The sequence below is a fragment of the Hypanus sabinus genome, chromosome 1, assembly GCF_030144855.1.
Source record: "Hypanus sabinus isolate sHypSab1 chromosome 1, sHypSab1.hap1, whole genome shotgun sequence".
NCBI classification, from domain to species: Eukaryota; Metazoa; Chordata; class Chondrichthyes; order Myliobatiformes; family Dasyatidae; genus Hypanus; species Hypanus sabinus.
In genome coordinates this window covers 158,627,384-158,642,252 of record NC_082706.1, presented here as the reverse complement: position 1 = coordinate 158,642,252, position 14,869 = coordinate 158,627,384, and the positions used below count along the sequence as shown (strand labels likewise).

The following is a 14,869-nucleotide window of genomic DNA, read 5'->3' as shown; positions in this document are numbered from 1 at the left end:
AAATTGAAACCCTGTGATATTAAACACCCATCCCTGTCACTTTCTCAACAGTCTCTGTAATGGCCACAATGTCATAGTTCTTATGTACTGATCTATGCTGTAAGTTCATCACCTTTACCCATAGTACTCATTGCATTAAAATACACACACTTCAAAATACCCATCCCATCGCATCTATTACATTGCTCCTGCCTGTTTCTACTGGCCCTGACATCCACCTTCCTCTCCAAACTTCCATTTTCTGATCTGGGTCTCTTGTTCCTATCTCCCTGCCAAACTATTTAAACTTTCCTAAGTAGCACTAGCAAAACTCCTGTCCATGATATTGGTTCGTCTCCAGTTTAGGTACATCTTGCCCTCTTGTACAGGTCACTTCTGCCCCAGAACAGGTTCCAAGAATTTGAAACTCTGCCCTGCTGTTCTAGTTTCTCAGTCAATCATTCATCTGTATTATCATTCTATTCCTGCCCTGACCAGCACATAGTACTACAGTGGTTACTACCTTGGAGGTCCTGCTCTTCAACCCCTTTCTTAATTCCCTATACTCACTGTGCATGACCTCTCCCCCCCTTTCAAATTGTGAAATTGGTGCCAATGTGCACCATGACCTCTGGCTGCTCACCTTCCCTCTTGAGAATCTTCTGCATCTGCTCTGAAGCATCCTGGACCTGAGATCCTGGAAGGCACCACACTATCTTGGTGCCTCTTTCACAGCCAAAGAATCTTCTGCTTAAGCCCTTAACTATTGAGTCGCCAATCATCATTGCTCTGCCTGATTTTACCCTTCCTTGCTGCACCTCAGAAATGGACATGGTGCTACTGACAGTTTATTCCATCCAGGAGAATACAAAGGAAAATACTTGAGTGTAATGGCCACACAGGATCCCTGCGCTGACTACTTACTCCCCTTACTTCTCCATCTACTCTCAGAAGCCCTCACTTTCAGTGTGACCAGTAAACGTCTCATCTATGAAGTTTTCTGCCTCCTGGATGGTCCTGAGTATATCCAGCTCCAGCTCCAGTTCCTTGACCTTATAGGACAGGTACTGAAGTTGGGTGCACTTCCCGTAGATGTCGTCATCAGGAAGACTGTTACTCTGAAAGTAGTTACTCTGAAATCCCATATCTTACAGGAGGAGCATTCCACTGCCTTAACTAGCATCTTGCCTGCACTGAATTAAAGGCTAAGGATTTACAGAGAACAAAAAAAAAAATGCTTATCTGTTCTTACCTGTGGCTTCTCTCTGAAACCTTTGAGCTTCACACTCACCTAGGTAATTTACTCAGGATCTTCTCATTGAGCTTGTCTTACTTTTGGCTCTAACTTCTCAAGCCCAAGTTCTCTAATCAAATAAATGGTTCCTAATGACTCAGCTCTCATAAACTCCACCCGTTCTTGCCTTAGCCTGTTGAGACAAAGCCGCCCACTCTAACCCTGGCCCAATCCAACAATGGACGTTCTCACATTGGCCATTTCCTTAAACCTAACTGACCTTTCCTTCCTAATTGGCCCTTCCTTGCTAAGTCACCCAAGCAGTCTCCTGCTCCACAGAAAGTCCCAATAGGTCCTGTTCACTTTTTAAAACAGTGTGTAAAGTCTCCAACTCTCTCTATGATCTCTTTCTTCAGAGAAAGACGTGAAATGACAATTGTTCTAAAAGTCCTTCTGGTTCACCAATATCCTAACTGATCTGGCCTAGAAGTGCTATTAGAGCCACAAATGTTATTGAATCTTAATTGTCTTCTGCATCAGGGATATTAGGGAATATCTGCAATCTTTGAATTAATTAAACCAAATACAGTTGTGTATTGTTCATTATACTGTGATATAAATGGCTTTTTTCAAGACTGAATGCTAGCATTGATAGACTAGAAATGCTTTGTGGGTACAAAGACTATGGGTTGTAACCTAGTGACTAAGCCTAATAGTTTGGAAGGTGGAGATGCTGTCTGTGGTGGATTTAAAGAAGTTGTCCAGTGCCTGTACTTGGAATGCTTAATGATGACTCATTGTATTATTAATGGTCATTTAAATACATGCTTTTATTATTTCCTTCTCATAACCATAACCATTTCAAATATTTATTAAAAAGCATTTTCAGATCCTTTAATATCTATTTATTTTGATTTTATGAACATTTCACTTCTTTACTCATTATCATGCATTTGTCTATTTATGAAGTTTTCACATTGACTATGGGAATTCACCCATTCAGAGAGACTTCACTTACCATCAGAGGACATTCTGGTAACATTTTCTACTTGTGTAGAGTGACTCTTTCCAAATGAAATGGGCACAAAAATGTTTGCAAATAAATTAGGGACCAACCCCTACCCCATCCCTTTGCATTATTAGTTTGGCTTGCCTTGGCCAGAGCCAGCTGAAATCATGAAAAATCAGGTCTATGACTGGCCTAATAATCCTTGAAAGCACCACTGTAGATAATCAGCTATAACATAGGGGTTTAAAATTTTTACCTGAATATGGAGCCTGAAAAAGCACATATAGATAGGTTGTAGAAATGAGCTAGAATGAACAGCTCCAATTTCTCTCTCCAGCCTTACTCTGGGAATGGTCCTGAATAAACTAGGAAACTTTATTGACCTTCATGAAACTCTCAGAAGGAGGCAGCTAAAATGCTTGGAGTAACAGGTTTAGTTCACAATCCTACCCTTATGACAGTAGAACAGTGAAATACAAAAGTAAGCACAAAGTACCACATTATGGAAAGCCCACTGGAAATTTACAGAGAAAATTGATGGACATCTTGTCAATTATATTAAAATAAATCTAGGGAATGAAACTCCTTCAAGCCCTTTTTTTTCAAAAAAATTCAAACCATTTTTCTCCCTCGCCCTTCTCTCTCCTTCCATTCCCAACTTTGGTTCTCCTCTTACCTCTTCTGTTCTCCTCACCTGCCTATCATCCCCTTCTGGTGTCCAACTTCCTTCCCTTTCTCCCAATGGTTTACTCACCTCTCCTATCAGATTCCTCCTGCTTTAGCCCTGACCTTTTCCACCTATCACCTCACAGTTTATCAGTTCATCCCTCTTCCCCCATCCACCTGGCTTCACCTTTTAGCTTGTATTCCTTCCTCTCCCCTCACCTTTTTAACCTGACTTATTCCCCTTCCTTTCCAGTCCTGATGAACCGTTTCAGCCTGAGACATTGACTATATCTTTCCATGGATTCTGCCTGATCAGCTGAGTTTCTTCAGCATTTTGTAGGTGTTACTCTGGATTTCCAGCATCTACAGAATCTCTTCTGTTAAAAATCATGACAATATCTCAACATTGCTTTGCTTTCCTGGTTTGTTTCAAAAAGAAATTACAAGACGTTCCTTCCAAAACAGATTTAGTGGCTGAAGATAAAATGATTTTAAGTTGGATAAAGAATATACTGACAGGAAATGGAATATCCTGTCAAAACTTTGCAATATTGATATAGATAAGTATGCCTAATTTCTGACAATGTTTGCATGATTAGTGTATGATTTTCCAAGGGGAAACTGAAGGTGTTCCATTGCTTGCGCTTGAATTACTAATGTACACTTCTGTCAAGCATTGCTTCACACTGATACCATAAAAACTGTATGTTGCTCTTAACTTTATTTGTGCATACACAAATGATCCTACAGTATGTATGGATTAAAAACAACTCACCAGAAGTCTTTCTCCAGCAACTCCTCTATTGTTGAAAACAACACACCTGAAAGAAATTGAAAACAATTTAAAGAATTTTCCCCTTTTATGACTGAGGGCCTTTTAAAACTATTACACAAAAGATAAATGATGTGATTAAGAAGGCTTGATAAATATTTGCTGAGGTGAAATATATGGGTGGGGAAATCATGCTGGTTGAAAATCCGGTCCAATCACTAAATACAGGACAGAAAGAATCTAGCTAATATTCTCCCTATTCCTTCTTCCATGTCTTTATCAGATGATTGTGCATTAAGAAAGTTCAATTGTATATCCAATGTTGTAAAAATGTAGTGCAGATTTCTTTCTCCTCTGCCCTTTAAGGCATTGAATTCTGGACCCATACCATTTTTATATTAAAATGGATTCTATTTAGCTTTCTTGTAAATTTGCAATTCGTTAACTTAAGTTTAATGCCACTGTGAATAGACGTTTCCTATACTTCATCTAGAGCTCTTCATTTAAATCTTCCCTCACCCTACCATGTTCCAAAGCCCAATTTATCTAATCATTTCTACCGATTTTTTTTTGCTTTTTCAAATAAATGAATTTGGTTTTTTATTATATTCAAAATGATCTCTGGTTTCAAGGAAATTTCTCTTGAGCGTTGTAAGAGAGCTAGAACTCAACAATAATTTGGTTTATCACTGTACTTACAGTTGTTAAGTGAAAAGAGAACTATTTTGGAAATTTTTATGGAGTTAAGATACAATGCATCGATGGAAAACTAATGTTGTTACAAGCATTTCAAATAGAGTTGCCTTTTGTTCACTTCCAGTGCTGAAATTTTCATAGCAAGACATATTGGCCGAGAATATGTAAAGCACCTGAAAACAGATGTCAAGTGGCTTTTCATTGTATCACATTCATGACACTGATTAAATGTCCTACAACTGTGGAATTTTAACAAAGAAAGAGATTGACAATTGCTAGTTATTTTCTTGAAATCTTAAGTTCGTGAAATTCACAATGCCAATTGAAATCACTGCAAGCAGAATCAGGAAAGTGTATATAAATGAGGTGCAGTTCTTTCAACCCATTTGGTCTGCTCCACCATTCAACTGATATTGGCTTATCATTCTGTATTCAGTATCCTATCTCTAATTTCTCCCATATCACTTTTCATTTGTCCACGTATTCAAGTTCCTAGTAGGAAATATCACCAATAGCCTGTCTAGATAACAATATTGACATCACAGCCAAGGAAGCTCAACAACACCTCCACTTCCTCAGTAGTTTTAAGAAATCTGGCTTGTCCTCTTTGACTGCCATCAAGTTTTGTTGATGCACCATCCTATCTGGAAACATCACAGCTTGGTATCTCTGTTGCTCTGCCAATGATCACAAGAAACTGCAGAGCGCTGTGAACAGAGCCGAGGACATCACAGAAACCAGCCTCCTCTCCATGGATACTGTTTACACTTTTTACTGTCTTAGTCAGGCAGCCAGTATAATCGGAAATACCACCTACCCAAATACTCTCTCCTCTCCCTGTCCATTCAGGCAGAAGATATAAAAACCTGAAAGAACATTCCATCAGCCTGAAAGACAGCTTCTACCCTGGTGTTATAATACGATTAAATCCATAGTATGATGAAATGGACCCTTGACATCACAATCTACCTCTATGAGACACTGTTTCTTGCTCTCTCCCTATGCTGCTCTTTCTCTGTACTAGTCCAAAGGTAGATAAGTCAGCTGGACCATTTGGACTACATATCAGGGTTTTGAAAGAAATGGCCGAAGAGAATGAGAAAGCATTGTATAAGGTTTTGTAACTCCAAAACATAAAGCTAATTGATAGAGAAACAAGGAACCAATATGTGTGTGCTTAGTTTCTTTTTTTTACATTCAGTGAGGTGCTCGCTTATGACGTGGTGGCATGAAGACATATGTTATTCACGTACTTTTACATATAACCCGTAATGAACGTAATGAATCAAACAATATATCTATCACATTACACAAATATTACTGAAATACTGAATACACACCCCTCCCTGCTTAGCTATAAACTCAATACAGAATGCATCTCAACTCAAATATGTAACATATTGCTCTCTAGTCATTTTTTATATACATATACTGTATATACACACACATGTACATATATATATATATATATATATACATACACACACACACAATACTATATAATACACCTCCTATATAGACATCCACAGCATAGTAAATTTTAAGTTTCCCCCTTCAGGCCTAAAGGTTTAATCACAATGGACTATTTCTTACTTTTGTGGGGTAATGTCTTCCCCGACAAGGGGGAATCGCTCTGAGTTGCAGGAATCGCAGGAGAGAGTTGTGGTTTTGAAATAATCTCGGGTTCTGGGGCATCCTCTGTCCTTGGCGGTCGTACAAGTTGTCTCTGGGACTACAGAAAGTGGTTCTGATAGCTACAGATACTTTCTTTCTCTAACAATTGACTGCTCTACTCAAATCTTCAATGTGTTGCCTCCAGATGACATCAGAAGCAATCTCCACTGTGTGGTAGTGATAATGTGTCCAGTTCTGTTCTTAATCTTTCTAAGTACCTACTTTTGATCAGCTCTGTAGTCCCTCACCAGGACTTCTTGTCCAGAAGTGAAACATCTAACTCCTTGTTTGAGGGGCTCTTAGCTTTTCCTCAGCTATTTGTCCTGCATAATCCTTCTGAAAGTGGGTCCAAGTGTGAAAGCAAGGGATGACCCTTGCAAGCAAGAACGGCGTAGCTGGTGAACTGTTGGTTGTGGAGTGTACTGCACTGTGTAGCAATGGTGAAGTGGGAATACTGAGGGAAATGGGATTTCTACTGCATCCCAGCTATTTTGAGTTTCCTTGTAGTCCTGAGGAACCTTCCTGGTTTCCCTTAGGATCATTTTTGCTGTATAGGAAGACTTATGATTTGCAGTAGGGAGAATATGGCAAGAAGAGTGCCCTCTTTGGTAAATTTTCCAGGTATTTCCTTTTCCAAGGGTAAATAGGATAATCCATCAGCACTTCCATGATTTGTTGTCCTCTTGAATTTGATCTTGTAATTATGTCCTTGTGAGATATGTGGGTTATGACCAAAGGAAAAATGGCTGGAGTCACTTAGCACTTTAGTACAAGGGTATTTATTACATTCGTCAAAAAGGAAATTTACAAAATTAGTGAAAATAGTGAAAAGAAAACTGCCAATATTTACAAAATATCTACAAGTAAACACAATAATAGCTCTGTACTTATTCTTGTCTAGTGTGGACTCCCCACAGCCCCCCTCTCTCTCCCTTACTGAGAGCAATTAACTCCTTGTTATTACACTGGACATAACATCTTTAATTACCAATGAAGTCTACTCCAGAGCAATGGTGAACCACTGGGAATGTAACGCAGTGGAGCTGTTGAGGCAGAAGAGGAGTTCTTGAGGCGAATGAAGGAGAACTGCCCTAAAGACCAGGTTTGTCATCTGGCGGCAGCAGGATCGGGGTGGTGGGTGGAAAAACGCCAGGGCCACGGTCTTTGAGTACCGGGCAGCTTCTGTCGGCCTGTTGCAGAGGCGCGGCCCCGGTCGGAACCGGGTGTGTTACAGGGCTGCTGCAGTTGGACCGATCCTGTACCCGAGGCTCGTCTGCAAATGATTGGCTAAGGGACAGGAAAATGAAAACAGAAGATTGGTTGGCTGTTAGGAGGCAAAGAGTGGCAATAAAGGCAGCTGCTTCTGGTTGGCTGCTGGTGACTAGTGGTGTTCCACACGGGTCTGCGTTGGGACCAATTCTTTTATGTTATAGGCATACAATAGGGTCTTTTAAGAGACTCTTGCATAGGTACATGGAGCTTAGAAAAATAGAGAGCTATGTGTAACTCTAGGCAATTTCTAAATAAAGTACATGTTTGGCAGAGCATTGTGGACCAAAGGGCCTGTATTGTGCTGTAGGTTTTCTATGTTTCTAAGTTAAGTTAAGACTACATATGAATTAGAATGTGGTACACCCCACAACATATTGCAAAATAAACAGAAGTACCTACAATAAATACAGGATTCAAACAATATATATACATTCACATTACTAAAGAAATGGAATATTCTGCTGTGTATGGTGGGTAAAGCCAACCTGAGTGCATTAGCTCAGTTTAGGACCCATTATGAGATTATAGCAGAGAGGACATTGAAGTGTGTACGCTCACTGCAGAATAACAAGGCAATGTTTGTGTGTGTGTGAGTGCACATGTGTAAGAAGTGCACTTAGCACATGCTCTCGGTCATGTTAGCAACCTCCTCTCCAGCAGCAACAATGCTCAGTAGCTGAGACAGGTAGTATGCAGTAACATTTCCTTTCCCTGCTTTATGGTGGACACGGAATTTGAAGGGTTGGAAGGCCAGGTACCACCGTGACATAATACCACTCTGGCATTACGGTCCTTCATTGTTTGAATCCATGCCAGCACTCTGTAATCTGTGTAAGGATCAAACACCCTGCGAAGGATTATTCCGGACACCAGAGGCTGTCAAGGGCCCACTTAATGGCCAGACTCCCCTTTTCAATGTTGGAATACCTGGTTTCCCTTGAGAGGGGTTTTTGGCTCAGGTAGAGGACAGGTCACTCTTCTCCAGGCTCTCCTTGGGCCAGCACTGCACAATGCCTACTCCAGAGGCATCCACTTGGACAAGGACCATTTGTCAAAGTCTGGGCTCTGAAGGACAGGCGAAGGACTCATGTGAGCTTTAAGGGTTTTCGCTCTCACTTGTCCACATCACTGGGTTGCTTACAAGCTTCCCAATAAGTTTAGTCAGAGGTGCAACCAGAGTTTTGAATTGGGGAATGAACCTGTGATACCACTCTACCAGACCCAGGAAGGACTTCATCTTGGTGCGAGGTCGAAGTCTGTTGCGAATCACTTCCACTTAGTGCACCTGCGCTTGAACTTCACCATGTCCCAGCTGGTAGCCAATGTACCTGGTTTTCCTTTTTTCCCACTCACATTTTTGTAGTTTGAAGGTGAGATGAATATTCTCCAAGACCCTACACAGATGGTTCATGTGCTCTGGCCAAATCTGGCTGTAGACAACCACATCATCAAAGTAGTCTGCGCTGCAGTCCTCACTGCCTCAGCACCCTGTCCATTAGCCACTGGAGCATTGCTGGTGCACCATGAAGACCAAAGGGCATCACGGTGAACCGAAACAGACCCAGGGGTGCATGAAAAGCAGTGAGAGAGTTTGATTGGTCAACCAGGGGCACCTGTCAGTAGCCTTTAGTAGTCTTGTACTTTGCTTGTCCGATCCTTTCTAAAGCAGAGCATAGGATGACCTAAAAAGAAATGGCATTCAACTTCCAGAAGTCAATGCATACCCTTAGGGTGCCATCCTTCTTCGGAATGATAGTGATTGGACAGCTCCACTCACTATTTGAAGACTCGATGACTCCCTGCTCTCAGGTCCAGCATGGTCTGAATCTCATCCTTCGGGGCCCCCACAAGTCACTCTGGCATTCTGTAGCAGTGTTGGCAAACTGAACCCTGGTCAGGTCTGATCCCGATGGAATCTGTTCGGACCTTTGCCAGCCCTGGTCTCCGCTGGAACAGCTGTGGAAAGTCAGCAAACCCCCTCTGCACTCCACTGGTTGCTGGCCATTGAGATGGGAGAGATCAATCTCCCCTGGCCCCCTCCAGGCCTCCACAACCCTTTCTGAGTATTCATCATCTTTACCTTATGTAAAGATTTTTCAATTCAATTGGGTGTATTTCAGGCAGAGCTTGATCAGTTCCTGATTGGACATGGCATCAAAGGTTACGGGGAGAAGGCCAGGGAGTGGGGCTGGGGAGGAATGCCCTTTGGGCATTAGAGTGTCTGTTGCTTTGCAATGATGGATGTGATGATGTCCCCTTGTGGGCATTGAAGTACTTCAGGGCAAGTCAGGTTGCAGTGAGCTGATCCGCTGGCTCATGCTCTCAGACCCCGGAGTCTGGAAGAAGAACTTGCAGCAACTGCTCCAGACCAAAGGCCTCACCAATCTGGTCAAATCCATCGGTGGTAGAGACCCCTCAGGTGATGATATATCTCTGTGGGTGACTTCCCTGGTGGTAGAGTACTGGAACAGAAGTGTTAGCAATAGGTTTCTGCCAAGATACCAAATTTAGTCAGAAACGCCACCTTCAGGTCAGGATAGTTGTTGGACCTTTCTTCATCCATTGCAATACAGGCTTTGAGAGTTTTAGCAACAAATGGTGGCAGTAGCTGGCAGGCTCACTCCTCCTCTGGCCATTGCCATGTCCAGGACATCCTCTCAAATGTGAGGTTCCCAATGTTGTCACCTTGTTGATAAGAAGGCTCCTTGGGACCCTCTGCAGGCTTCGGATCTCCGTCCTTAAAGCATCATTTCTCCGTTGGACAGACAAAACCCCTCTGAACTGATTTTCCAGGGAGGTGCTGCCACTTAAATGCTTTTGGCCTGAGTATGGTTCTGGACTGAAGTTCTTCCTGCTCAAACGTCTCTGTTGTTTCACAAACATTTGCTTCATTTTTAGCACTGAGGTGGACTTTTCTCCAAGTTATATTTAAGGGAGAGATTGATGGATTCTTGATGGGTAATGGGATTAATGTTTAGGTAGAAGCAGAAAAAATGGGTTAAAGGTAATCAGCTATGATTAAATGGTAGAGCAGACTTGATGGGCCAAATAACCTCATTCTGCTTCTCACTCTTGTGGTCTTGTGGTGAACTATGTGCCTGTCTGGACACGCCCCCTGCTGACTGCTCCTGTGGCTCCTCTCACAGGCCCCTGTATAAAGGAGATCTGAGGCCTGACGCTCGGCCTCAGTCTCCAGAACATTGTAAGATAGACACTCACTCCTGGTTCCTTCTTCCAGTCAATAAAAGCCGATATCTCGCCTTACGTCTCAGTGTGAGTTATTGATGGTGCATCAGGTCTTATGGCCCTGTTATAAATTTGTAGATTTCCATGAGATCACCTTTCATTATTTTAAATTTACCAAATATAAACCCAATTATTTCTTCATACTTCAGTCCTACCAAACCCAGAATCACACAGATGAACCTTTACACTCTCCCTCCTTAGCAAGGATCTTCCATAGAAAAGGAGTCCAAAACTGCATACCATACTAATGTCAATAAGTGGGTACAAAATAATAATCCATTGTAATGGTAAAGCACTTGGATACAGTGACAAGACTAGATAAAATCAATATAGACTTCACAATACCCTGTTTTCCCCCAACCCCTCTTTTTAAACGTTTGAGGTCACTTCAGATACTTTCCATTGGAACTTCTCTAGTCTATAGAAGTTTGGAAGATGACTGATGATGCATCTATTATTTTGAAGACCACTTCCTTAAGCACTTTGGGATGTATAGTAGATGGTATACTGTCCCTATTGCACTAGTTGATAGTTCACTATGTATTATCAACATTTCACATGAGGTCAAAATTAATTGCAATGTGCATGGTTTAATTCTATTGGGAATTACTGAAGCCAAGTTATCTCAGTGTTCTCAAAAATGAAGGCTTTAAAACTCATTTATTCTAAAATAAGAATATTAAATCAGTATTCTGCTTTGTGTCAAAGGATCACACAGTGTAAACAAATCCATCAATGTATGCAAAGTGGCATGGTTGTTTAAAACCTTTCAGTAGAAACAACCGCAGCTGTTGGTTATCTGATATGAGACTCCAGCTCTTAAAGTAACTTATGCAGCAAATGGTAATGGTAATAATTCACACACACACACACACACACACACACACACACACACACACACACGTGCAACCATACGGAGAGACGCAGATTCATTAAGCAAATCAGTCATATTTTGAGTCACCTTGCTAGTTTACCTCACTATTGCTAAGAGCAGAGCCCTCTCAGGCTCAGAGACTGACCAGTCTGGAGGAGAAGGATCTCCACCTGATAGGTGTTGGAGCAGGTGATTCCCTTGTCTTGGATACACCAAAGAGGCACACAATTCCAAGCTCTTTCTGTACATCCTCCCCACACCATCAAGGATATCTTCAAGAGGCAGTGACTTAAGAAGACAGCATCTGTCTTTAAGTACTCTCACTATCTGGGCCATGCTCTCTTCTTGTTGCTTCCATCAGGGAGGAGGTACAGGAGCTTGAAGAATAACACTCAATGTTTTAGGAACAGCTTCATCCCCTCCACTATCAGCTTTCTGAACAGACCATGAACCCGTGAACACTACCTCAAAACTGCTGTTTTACACTATTTATTCATTTTAAAGAATTATGGCCATTTTAATGTCTTGCAATGTACTGCTGCCACAAAGCAATATATTTCATGATGTCTATCAGTGATGATAAATCTGATTCTGATGATTGAAGTTTCCCCACTGCTGAAGAGATTCTGCTTGAGTTCTTCAGCTCTTGCCATAAAGGGGCCTTGTTTTACAGGCTTGACTTTCTTGTTTATCCTTTATTATTGTAGGATCACGGAGAAGAAACTCACCACCACCACCGCCACACTTTTGCTGAAAAGGAACATGAGTAGAAGGACTTAGAGTCTCAATGCACATTACATCATTTCACTTACCCTTCCTCAGCTCCAGCTCATATACTCATATTGTGTGGACAGAATATACTTTTAACAGTAAAGTGCTTAGTAGGCTGTATTCAGGGAAGAGAGAGAGAAGGAACTATTTCATTCACCCACCAGAGTATGACTCCGCAAAGCAGTAGGCATATGGAGGAACCTGATGAGGAACACAATTGGAACAGTTCTGCCTGTGAGACCAAATGCACAGATTGTAAGATGCAAGGAGTATGTCCTTCTTACATACCGTGCAGGAGGTTGGCCAGGAGACTCTGCTTTAGATGTGAAATGCTCTTCTGTGCCAGGCAAAGCAGTGGCAATGGATCAAGTTTGATCCTGTTGAATGGTGGAATGGTCCCAAGCATTTTTCCTGCTCCTATTTCTGGTGTTAACTTTCTGTTAACCCAAGTCATAGCCCAAGTCATTTTACCATTCCAGAATCTCAGTCTGATCTATTAGTATTAACCGCACATAGGATACTTATAAATAATATACAGAAAATAACTTCAACTCCTGACCTGTGTTTCTAATGAACAGTGCAGCATTGCTTGAATATTGATAAATCTGATGTGATTCTAATGCAAGTGATGCAATTTTTCTTATGCACCCTTTAGTATAAACTTGTTTCAGTCGTTGCATGAAATTCAATTGCTAGATCTAACCTAGTCTGGAGCTTTCTTGGAAGGTAGTGGTTATTTGTGCATAAAATTATATAGATTTGATTATAATTTACTGGTTTTAATGAACTTAATACATTGAATTATCTCTTGAGCCTAAACGCTGTATGGCTGATATAGCAAGTCTGATTGTGTGCACAGTAATCTTCTGTAATTGGAACCAGGACCTTTTGCCTCATAGAGAATAGTCAAAGAAATGCATTGCTTTTAATTATGCTATACCTAACTCTGGAGGATCCAAGATGGGGGTATATTTAATTTCTCAATACTCACATCTTACATTGTCCTGGGAAATGGTTGCTTGTACTCCTTGCTGCTTGGAAAAATGATGGCTGATGAATAATCTGATGATAGAGGGGAAGAAGCTGTTTCTGAAATACTGAGTGTGTATCTTCAGGCTCCTGTACCTCCCCTGGTGGTAGTATTAAGGCTGGCACAGTAACCTAGCGGGTAGTGTAATGCCATTACAGCGCCAGCAACCCAGGTTCAATTCCCACCGCTGCCTGCAAGGATTCTGTTCGTGTGGGTTTCCTCTGGGTGTTCCAGTTTCCTCCCACATTCCAAAGATGTATGGGTTAGAAGGTTATTTGGTCACATGAGTGTAATTGGGCAACACAAACTCACTGGGCTAGAAGGGCCTGTTACCATGCTGTACCACTGAATTAAAAAAAAAATAGAAAAGACATACCCACAACATTTTAGGAACAGTATTTCTAACAGTAGTGATAAAGAACAGGAACCTGAAGACACACACTCAACATTTTAGGAACAGCTTCTTCCCCTCCACCATCAGACTTCTGAACAGACCAGAGACTAACCGATGAATTTTTACTCTCCTTTTGCACTGACTTAATTTTTGAAAATATATTTCTTACTGGAATTTGAAATATATTTACATTTTGCACTGTACTTGGGCTGCAAAGCAAAAAATTTCATGACATATATCAGTGATATTAAACCTGACTCAGATTCTGATTCTGATTGTAAGTGGAATGTGTGCGATAAAAAAGAAAAATCCATAAAGATAATGCTTGCCTGTATCCAAGTCTTTCACTCTGTTTAACCATGTGGAGCACATAGGATTCCTTGCTTGTTCCCGTAAGTCCGGGTAAGATAAGTATGGTCGGTCTTGTAGCAGAAACAGGATAGAGTGTATTGTCATCATTATTATTCCAGTCCAAGGAAATATGTCCATCATCTGCTGCCTTAATCAATTCACTGTAATGTGGAGATTAAAAAAACAAAGTTGAAAATGTAGGACTCCTATAAGCATAAGTTCATACAACAGTTAATATTCAAGACCCAAGAGTCAGCAGATGCTAGAACCTGGAGCAACAAACAAATGGCTGGAGAACTCAGTGAGATGAACAGCATCTATGGGAGGAAAGGAATTATCAATATTTCACCTCAGAACTCTCTACTGGGACCTTTCCTTTGATAGCTCTGTAGAGGACATGGAGTCATCCTTAAGTCATTGGTTCGAATCTCACTCGAAGGATCGGTGCTTCTTTTACATTGCACATTTAGACAGAGACATAATGTAAAGATTTTTACTCCTCATGTATGTGAAGGATGTAAGAAATAAAGTCGATTCAATTCTATTCATATATGGATATTTCCTTCCACAAAATCTGTTTGACTCACTGAATTCCTTTAGCAGATTGCTCCTTGCTGCCAAAATATTCAGTATATTCAGTGCTTTGGGTTGGAATTTTCTGGAACTTCAGATTGGAAAAATTGCAAATTATATTAATTATTTCTACTTATAATCTATTTAGTAATTTGTTCAGCAGTTCAACATTTTAAAAGCACTGCAGTTATAGAATTTGAATTATAAAAATAATGTTCATTGTTTCATCTGTTGAACATGAAAAATGGAGAAGCTTCAGTTGGATAATATAGCTGTACTTAAATATTTTAGTATGAATGGAAGTTTCTAAAATATTAGTGATTGAAAT

At 40.9% G+C, this 14,869-nt stretch overlaps 1 protein-coding gene across 2 annotated transcripts in view; it reads right to left on the bottom strand.

Moving 5' to 3' along the window:
* Positions 1–14,869, bottom strand: part of abhd3 (abhydrolase domain containing 3, phospholipase) — a 72,024-nt gene that overhangs the window by 35,278 nt on the left and 21,877 nt on the right. For both annotated transcript variants that reach the window (XM_059950635.1, XM_059950692.1), the window contains exons 3-4: positions 13,947–14,129; positions 3,664–3,709 (exon numbers count right to left, since the gene is read on the bottom strand). In XM_059950635.1, the coding sequence (XP_059806618.1) occupies positions 3,664–3,709; positions 13,947–14,129 (229 nt within the window). The remainder of the gene's footprint in view (positions 1–3,663; positions 3,710–13,946; positions 14,130–14,869) is intronic.